Below are 9,920 nucleotides of genomic sequence, written 5' to 3' on the forward strand. Positions count from 1 at the left end.
ACCGTCATGTAAGCAGTATATTATGCTAGTTGGCGCTCCCTCCTTCCTCCATATCCTCTAATATATGAGCGTTCTGCCCATCAGTTCTGTTTATATTCGTTTTTGCAGCTTGTTAAACCTAGTTCAGAAAGTTCTTGGCACATAAAAAAAAAAATCTTGACATTTTGTCCCAGAAATGTTCACCACCATTTACACGAACCAATGTTTGGTGCTATATAGTCTATATCTATACCCCCTACTAATAAAGCAAGGTGATATTCTTGATTTCGTCCTGCATAAATAATTGTATATTTAAAATACATACATGAGGTGGTATTAATTCGGAACCACCATCGAACAATTTTCGTCCGCTTCGTGTGTATGTGCGTTGTTGTGCGTCCTGGCCCGCCAACCAAACGACTGGGCTATTTAGGAGCGAAAAATAAAGTGCACAAAGGGGAATCGAACTCAATACCTCCTCGCGCTCAACTGCGATAACCAACACAGCCAACATAGTCTGACGGTTAATAGTCCCACCTTACCTTTGTAAACATAGTTTGACCGGTTTATATACTTGCCAGATCAGGAATCAACAAGCCGGCAGTGACACAGGGGCGAGCTAGAGGCAAATATCTGGATGGAATTTAACTCCCGGGAATTATGGACTCCTATGAAGGAAATCGATAGGATTGCGTGAGGGTTTTTGCATGGGTAAAAGAGAAAGTTGCATCGATAAATTATTAGTTCCAAGAATATGGAAGGAAATGAACTCCTGGTATTATAGGGCTGCCATGCAAGGAAAAGGAGACTAATTAGTTGTCAGAACCGGGAACGAAATTAACTCCATACAATGAGGACGTTTGCACCATTTTCTAAGTGCATAAAGAGTGCAAGGAATATTTATCCCGTTGCAACAGGGCGTGTGGCGAACCGAGACAAGGAGGAAAATAGGTGAAGGCATTAGGCATGTAATAATGTCTCCTGTTGTAACAACGCACGGGCATTTGTGCTAGTAGTACTAATATGAGATGCAAAAAAAAAAAGAAAGCACGGATGTTTTCTGATCACAGAGTAATTTGGTGATTATTACTCTGTTCTTCTCTTGGAGGATAAAATACTCTGCTGTCTTGATCTTTTTGATATTACTACTGTCAGAGCAACAAGAGGAGTCTATTCTGAATTTCTGATATGCGAGTTACGCTTCCGTGGCGGCTTTTCTGCTCTTCTTCCTCTTGACCTTGCGCCGGATCTTACCGTCGACGGCATCCCCCCGCTGCAGCTGCGACGACGACGCCATGGATTCTGCTTCTGCAGCGGCGGCTTCGTCCTCGGCGGTGGGCTGCATCCCCCGCATGACCACCGCCGGGAACACCCAGTTGGACACGAAGTAGAAGAGCAGCATGACGGCACTGCGCGCCCGAACACCACAACCAAAGTCAGAAAACACAGCGACAAAGCCAGAGCGCCAACCGCGTACGCGGCACAGAGTTTACAATCGCACTCGCCTGATCGGGATGAGCGAGGAGACGTCGCCGGTATCGGCGGGCGAGCCGGGCACCAGCTTGGGCGCGAGGATCTCGCTCAGCTCCGGCGGCAGCGCGCGGAGCCGCCGCGGAAGCTTTGCTCCGGGACGCTGCGGGGTTGCGGCCGCTGTACCACGGCGGGTGCCATTCCAAGCCGGAGCGGCGGCGGAGGCCAGGCGCCGGGAGCCTATCGTCAGAGTGGCCGCCTCCATGGAGACGGCACGTTGCGATATCTTGGAGTTGGAGAGGTTTAAGCTCAGGTAGCTCCTTGGTGTTGGGTGAGGCGAGGTCCCGATGCCTTCCGTTTTGGATAACGAACTCTGTCCGTATCGTTTCTCCGGCATTTGGGTGGCTACTCTCCTTTTTCTTAAGCGGTCGGCTGTCCTTGCTTAGTTTTGTGTTTTGTTTTGACTTTAGATGATCTAAATTTGTACATTTTTTACGAGACCTTTAAAACATCTTTTTGCAAGAGAACTTTTGATTTATTCATCTTTAATTATGGCAGTATAATAAATACCAGAAATAATAAAAATTGAATTCAGATTCATAGACCACCTAAGCAAGCAGAAGGCGCGTCGCCGTCATCGTCCCTCCCTCGCCGGAGTTGGGCAAAACTTATTGTAGTAGACAGCGGGGAAGTCGTCGTGCTAAGAGCAACTCCAACGCGCCGACCCATTTCGTCCGCACGCGTCCGTTTGGGTCGACGCGGAAAGAAAAGTCGGCCCAACGCGCCGACCCAAACGGACACGCGTCCGCTTTTCATCCGCCTGCCGACCCATTCCCGGCCCAATTTTGAGCCTCATTTGCGTCGGCGCGGACACGAAGCGGATGCGCGGGACGCGCGCCTACTCCTCCCTCTTGGCCCGCTAGTCGGTGGCACATTGGCCATCCTCTCTCACACCATATCGACAACAAACCATTGCCCGCCTCCGCCCCATCGCCGCCGCCGCCCATTTCCGGTGCCTCTGCCAGCAGCCGGTGCCGACACACCTCCCCCAACACCGCCACCTCCCACGTCGCCGCCACCACCGCCTCGCCACCGGGGCACCGAAGCTTCCCACTCCCACCCCCCGACGCCGCCGCAGGAAGCCGGCTCCCCGCCCCGGCCAGCTCCTTCGCCCGACCACGCCCGCTGTCCTGACGCCGGCACGCTCGTCGGACGCCACCAGGCCAGCCACCTGGTCCAAGGGAGGCGCGCATCTCTTCGTCGGCCAACTTCTTCTTCGACGCTTGCAAGCGTTCGACAGTTTGCCGAGGTACAAAATGGACTCCGCCGACGAGTTCTTTTTTCACAGTTTCCTTTGCGACTCCGACGATTCCTCGTCCGATGATGAGGAGGAGATCTTGGCTGCTGTGTTGGTCCATCACCACCTTAATAGGCAACGGCCGTTGTCTCGTGGCTCGATCCCGGGGCACCTTCCGGCGTTGAATCGCAACCGAGAGAGCGGCTATTTCCTTCTTTGGAAGGATTACTTTGACACAACCAACCCGCTGTTCAAACATCAGAAATTCGGCGGCGTTTCCGTATGGGTAGGCATCTTTTCAACCGTATTAGAGAGGGGGTTGTTGGATACGATAATTATTTTGAGTGCAAAGAGGATGCCATTGGATAGATGCTTCTCATCTTATCAGAAATGCACTGGAGCCATCCGGATGCTTGCATACGGAGTGCCTGGTGATCTCATTGATGAGTACGTCCGTATGAGCGAGTCTACATGCCTACACTCCATGTACAAGTTCTGCAAGGCTGTGATTGTTGTTTTTGGCCCTGAGTACTTGAGTGAGCCGACTGCTCAAGATACAGCCCGCTTGTTGGCAATGAATGCAAGCAAGGGCTTCCCAGGGATGCTTGGCAGCATAGACTGCATGTACTGGGAGTGGAAGAATTGCCCTTCTACATGGCAAGGGCAGTATAAGGGCCATGTCAGGGCTTGCACTGTCATACTTGAGGCCGTGGCCTCACAAGATCTTTCGATATGGCACTCTTTCTTCGGCATGGCTAGATTGCACAATGATATCAACGTGCTTCAACGCTCGCCGGTCTTTGCAAGGCTTGCCGAAGGCAATAGCCCGCTAGTGAATGTTACCATCAACGGTCACAACTACGACAAAGGATACTACCTATGTGGCGGTATCCATCCTTAGTGGATCACTATTGTGAAGACAATCCCCAACCCCGTCAGAGAGAAGATGAAAAGATTTTCCCAAGAGCAAGAGAGTGCTAGGAGGACGTCGAGCATGCCTTTGGTGTTCTGCAATCTCGATGGGGCATCATTCGGTATCCTGCTAGGACTTGGAGCAGCAAGAAGTTGTCGGAGGTGATGATTGCTTGTGTGGTCATGCACAATATGATCGTAGAGGATGAGCGCATGGAACATATCTACGATCAAGGGTTTCAGTTTCAGGGTGAGAATGTTGTGCCTGAGCATGGATGAGCGGCAACGTTTGCACAGTTAACCCAATTTTATCATGAAATACGTGATTGGAAACTCAAATGCGGCTGCAAAATGATTTGGTTGAGCATATGTGGGCTCATGTTGGCAACCCATAAATGTATATTATTTCAAATGTATTTGAGACAATTTAATTTTTATTCGGGTTGTAAAACTATGCTAAATTTACTTGGTTGTGAAACTATGCTTTATTTGGTTGTGAGAAACTATGCTATTTTTATTTGCTTGTGAAACTATGCAAAATGTGTGCATATTTGTTGAAAAACGGTGGCCAGTCGGCCACGCCGGCAAATATGGTTCGGCGCGTTGGGCGCACTGCCGACCCAAATCAAAAAGAGGGCGGACGCCGAGCGGACGACCGACCCAAATGGACAAAAAGCGGACAAAATCACCATCCGATTGGGTCGGCGCGTTGGAGTTGCTCTAAGGTCCCATAGGACCAACGTACCAGAACAGCAACCGCCGTCGATGAAGAGACGAGTAGATCAGAAGGATCCAATTTGAAGACACACGAACGTAAACGAACGAAGACCAGATCTAAGTAGATCCACCATAGACAACCATCGGCCGAATCCCGCGAGATCCGCCGGAGATACACCTCCCCACGCCATCTAGCAATGCTAGATGCACCACCAGGACGGTGCTAGGCGGGAAGAAACTTATTTCATCTTCAAGGAGCCGTCGTCGTCTCACATTTTTGAGCAGGGCACAAATCCTAATAAAACCTAAACAAACATTTAAAATTAGAGCCCTCCCGTCGGCAAGGGTCGGGATCCAGCATGCCTCCATGGCCCTAGGGCCACCGAGATGAGGCAGACCGACAGTGGCGCCGGCGAGGCAAAGGAACCCTGGACTTTTTTGGAGATGCGGTGGCGCCTGGGTGTCGAGGTGCACATACTCTGTCGTTTTCTTTTTATTCCAAGTATTACGTTTTAAAAAAGCGAAACTTTGCAAATATTGATCAAATTTTATATAAAGAATATCGGTTTTGCTAAAGCATGTCTATATGTACCCTAAGTATTACATATCTAAGTCAATGTCATTAATTTTAGGTGGAGATTCGTGTGGGTAATTTTTGTTTTTTCATTTTTATGTTTTATTTAGTCATTTAAATATACAATAACTAAGGCACATCTAGATGTACCCTAAACAGACCCAAAGATATCATCATCTGCACTATCAAATAGTTAAAATATAAAAATGCATTTCATCATGGATTGAATGGTACTAATTTTATATCGTTTACATTAATAAATTTTTGTGTGAACTTGATCAAACTCTCGAGAGTTTGACTTCAGACAAACCTAATACGCGTGGTAAAAAGAAACGAAGAGAGTATTATTGAGGACCCAAATAGCACCATTGCTCTCTTAATTCCGGCATTGAATGCATTTTAGTTTCCTTTTGTTTTTAGTTTTGTTTTTGTTCTCTTTAGTTAGTAGTTTAGAGCATCTACAACCAGAACCTGGATATCCTCCCCGAACACCAGGCAGGCCTGTCTAGACACTGTCTGGTCACCTTTTTGTAACCCAACCAGACACCTCAAACGAACCTATACGTCTGGGCTTTCCGGCACCCTCCATACACAGTCCATATGTGGGGTGGATATGGAATGCGCGAACGCGTCCGACACATGGGATTCGACCCATACTAGCTCACCTGACCCATAAATATGCATTCTTATGTAATCCCGGACCAAATCCTAGCCTCTTCACTCCATTGCACTCCACTCCATTTCTAGTCCGCGCTGCTCCGCCCCAAGCTCCTCTCTGGCGATCTCCAGTCTTCTCTGGCATGGCGGCAACAGATCCAAGTCCAGCAACTCCGGATCCGTCGACTAGGACCTCACCCCATGCGGGGATGAAGAGGAGTTAGCCATCTGGATGGCTCTCCACTGGTCCCAGTAGGAAATCACAACTTTGTAATCAAAGTCGCTCCGGTGGGAATCCATTGCGTCCGTGCAAGTGACGTCTGGATTCAGCTACGCCGGTGGTTCAAGGCACCTGACCACAGTAGAGCCCTCCGCGCAGTGCTTCAACCGGACGTACCACCGCAGCCAACCAGACAGCCCGGGCAGACAACCACTATGGTGGAGCCTCTTTCGAGATCAACACCGCCAGACGGCATGCCCATGACTAGGGATGTGTCGAGTCACATGTCATGGACCGGCATGCCCGCCGTGCGAGGAAGAGGGCAAGGGTGGACGTAGAGGATGAGTCGTACACTGCTCGACCGTGGATGCCCTCTGTGCCCGCATACTTGTGACACCCAAAATTTGTGACCTTGTTTTATTTATTAAAATTTTTGCCAGGAAATAAAACTTTTCCATTTGTCAAGATTTACCCTTTTATTATTTTGGATTTTTGCCCCTAATGGAAAACTTTCCAAAATTTTTATTGGACTTATATGCCCTTTTTATAAAAACAATTCCATATCAGTGGATTTATCTGCATAATTAATTTCCAGGAGCTTTAATGCCTTTAAAATGATCTTTCATAATTTTGGAGCCCCTTTTTGCACTACAAACTTTGGATAAATGCCTTCAAAATTTTCACCAAAATTTGGGGATGTCATGTGATGTTTCCACATCACTTTTATGCAAAAATACCTTTTGGCCATTGGAGATTTTGAGCTCTACACCAACTTTTCCAATCTGGTCCAGTAGGCACTTTTGCACTACAACCCATTTAAATATTTCTTTAAAAATTCTTCCAAGTGTTTGGAGATGTCAGTGGATGCATACAATTCAACTCTATGCAAAAACCCAGTGTTGTTCTTTGAAAAATTTGAGTGAATCAACCTCTTTTTCATTCTGGTCCAGTTTGGTGTTTTGAACTGCAACCCCATTCTATTTTGCTCTAGTGCTCTTGAGCTTTTTCCTACCTATAGTACTCTCTGCCAAACTCTTAAGTCCAGGAGATTGGACCCTTTGGCATATTTTTGGTGCATGCAATGATAGCCTTTAGTTTCTGCCCAAAACTGGTTTTCTCCAAGACTTGCACTAACAAGTTTCTGGTTTTGCCCAAGTGATCTTACCACCATCTCCTGCATCTAAAGAGACCCTGATCTGGAGATTTTGGCCACTCCAAGAGTTGCCTAAGTGCACTTGGCATTCTGTCGAACACCTGGTATGCACAGTCTGTTTTGGCATGAGTTCCTTGTTTGCACTGTGAACTTGCTCCAATGACCCAGCAACCATGTCCACTGAGTGCCTTGCTACCCCTACCTCCATCCTGTGCAGTGCCAGCTCCACCCTCGCGCTCTAGACCGCACTGGCATTTCGTCGAGCAGGTGCCGTGCGTGCTCTGGGCGCGCCCAGAGCGCACGTTTTGCACGCGCGCGCACTGAGCCGACACGCCGCACTGCCGCACTCGACGCGACCCGTCCCTGGCCCCTTCTGCATCGCTGAACCGCGCACTAGCCCGCCTCCTGCTCCACGGCATCTCTGGCGCCCTGCAGCGCTGCTGGCAGCGCCCTTGGCGGCACGCCGGCGTCGGCAGCGGCCTCTGCCATGTCCGGCACCGCCCAAACCACACCAGCGCGCCAGCTGCCCCTGTGAATAGCTCGTGCTTATCCTCATGCTCGTCGGCACGCGTTCGTCGCCGCCACGACGCCCTGCAGCTACAGAAACGGCTGTCGCCGGCGATCTTATCTGCAGCCGCCGCGGTCCAACCTCGAGCGCCTATATAAAGGGTCCCCGAGCTCGTTCAAGGTTTCAGGCGACATCAGACCCTCCCCGTGAAGCTTCCCACGCAGTGGATCGACCCGTAGTGGCCATCTTCCTCAACTCCGGCCAGTTCGGCCGCCGCCAAGCTCCGGTGCGATTCGTCGCAACCAGCCGCTCATTCGTCCAACCAACGCCACCAGTAGTTTCCTCTAGTCCATGCGGAGCTGCCCAACTACCCAACTTCGGTCGGAGACCACCGGAGCACAAAAGTCACTTCGCCACCGTAGCCCCCTCCGCCGCGGAGCTCGCCGCCGGCGACTCCTCCCACCTCCGGCGGCCCAGCGACCACCCAGAGGACCGCCTCGGTCTGGCCGTTCCATCCCCGCTCTTGGATGCCCGTGTGGCGCTGCCGTTCGTCGACGGCGATCGCCGGAGCCCCGCTCCCGTCGGGTAGAAGAGAGGAGAAGGAGGGAAGAACGGTCAAACCTGACCAGTGGGCCCTCTGGACCCACTGTCAGTGACCCACGCGTCCGCCTCTCTGGTTAAGTGAGGCGCAAACCCCGCGTACGTTTCCTCTGCTACGAAAGCGTATTCCCCTCGAAGCGTTTTCCTTTTTCTGATTTTAATAAAACAGAGTTTTGACCAGACTTTGACCAGCTATAACTTTTAAAATAAAACTCCAAATGAGTTGATTCTTTTTCCTACCTCTCTCAAATTTCATCTAGTTTATTTTAAGATTTATTTCAAAAATATTTGAGACAACTTTTTGTACTGTGTTTGAAATATTTGTTATTTGGATATTTTGCAAAATAGGATTTTGGAGAAAAGGGAAAGCTTCCAAAAAGTGCATCCCTTGCATACTCTTGAAGGCAAGCATTTCTGAACTCTGGCATAATATTTTTGGGTGGTGTTTTGATACGGTTTCGACACCACTTTGACGTGGAGTGTATGCTATTGTATGTGACGGTAAGATCATTCACATGAGTGCTTTTTGGAGATATCTTGTGGTCAGCAATGGTTACGCTAGTGTTTTGGACCATCCTCGTGAGCCCCTCATGCATACCGGAAGGTAGCCGGGAAAGTCGTGGTCTTGGGTAGACACGAGCTTGTCCCTAGTCCCTCGTCGAGACGAGTATGTCCGGTATGGCATGGTGAGGCTTAATGAGTGGTGATTTATTCCACTAATGGTAATATTGTTGGAGGATACTTGGACCACCTGAGTCGGTCGTAGGTCGAGTCTTGATCAGTAGCTTCCCTATTTGTTGGTACCACCACTTGTCCCTGTCGCAGACGGGGTATGGTTCAGTAAGTTGTCAACCCCTTACCAAAGCACACACCGTACAGAGAGGCCATAGTGGAAGATACCGGAGGCCTCCGGTAGGCAGGCCACTTGGTCCGGGGGCATGGGTGTTTTCCGGTTGGGACCGACAGGGGGGCACCCCCTTAGAGCGCGCGAATAGAAATTTGATCCCATGCTACGTCGAGGTTGTAGCCTCCCCACTTAGAGTTTTGCTTGGCAGGTGTCGTGGGTGATTCCAGACATCGGTGAGTTAAGCTGGTGTGTGCAGGTCAGGCGTGTTTTCAATTGAAAGGCCGTAGGCGGAATTAGTCCTGATGGGCTAAGTAAATCCGTTACTCGTGGGAAAATAGTACACCCTCTGCAGAGGAAATATCCTGTTGGTTAGCCATATTCTTGAGTAAGGACCACAGTCTGAGTTAAATCTAGTAACGGTATTCGGATGGAGAACGATTTAATTAGACTCAGTGACGGTTTTCGGATGGAGACACGGCTAACTGGATCATAGTAACGGTATTCGGATGGAGAACGAATCAGCTAGAACTCAGTGACGGTCTTCGGATGGAGAAACGGCTAGACTAAATTTTTGTCTATGACCTGTGACATCTGAGGATCATGTTGTAATTTTATTATTATTATGGACTAACCATTTACATTATGTATTTTGTTGAGTATCCTAGGATGGTTCTACCTCCTGGATATTCACTGTGATTATTCTTTTATAAGCCCTTTATGTGATGTCGCTCAGACGTCCGACTGTGGCATGCACTGCCTTTGTTTTTCTGTTATAAGCCCTTTATGTGGTGTCGCCCCGACGCCCGACTGCGGTATTATTATTCTTGCAGTTTCCTCTCGAGGAGTCGTTCAGACCCTCGTTTGGCACCAGTATTATTATTCTTGCAGTTTCCTCTCGAGGAGTCGTTCAGACCCTCGTTTGGCACCAGTATTATTCTTGCAGTTTCCTCTCGAGGAGTCGTTCAGACCCTCGCTGGCACCGGTAT

General features: G+C 49.4%; 1 protein-coding gene across 1 annotated transcript; it reads right to left on the reverse strand.

Annotated features, from left to right (window-relative positions):
• Positions 1 to 927: 927 nt before the first annotated feature.
• Positions 928 to 1,839, reverse strand: LOC123165161 (uncharacterized). Its single transcript, XM_044582794.1, has 2 exons — positions 1,485 to 1,839; positions 928 to 1,388 (listed from the first exon to the last, which is right to left on the reverse strand). The coding sequence occupies exons 1-2, from the start codon at positions 1,712 to 1,714 to the stop codon at positions 1,175 to 1,177; spliced, it is 444 nt and encodes a 147-aa protein (XP_044438729.1). The 5' UTR covers positions 1,715 to 1,839; the 3' UTR covers positions 928 to 1,174.
• Between the last annotated feature and the right edge of the window lie 8,081 nt (positions 1,840 to 9,920).

Source organism: Triticum aestivum, chromosome 1D (genome assembly GCF_018294505.1).
Source record: "Triticum aestivum cultivar Chinese Spring chromosome 1D, IWGSC CS RefSeq v2.1, whole genome shotgun sequence".
Classification (NCBI taxonomy): domain Eukaryota; kingdom Viridiplantae; phylum Streptophyta; class Magnoliopsida; order Poales; family Poaceae; genus Triticum; species Triticum aestivum.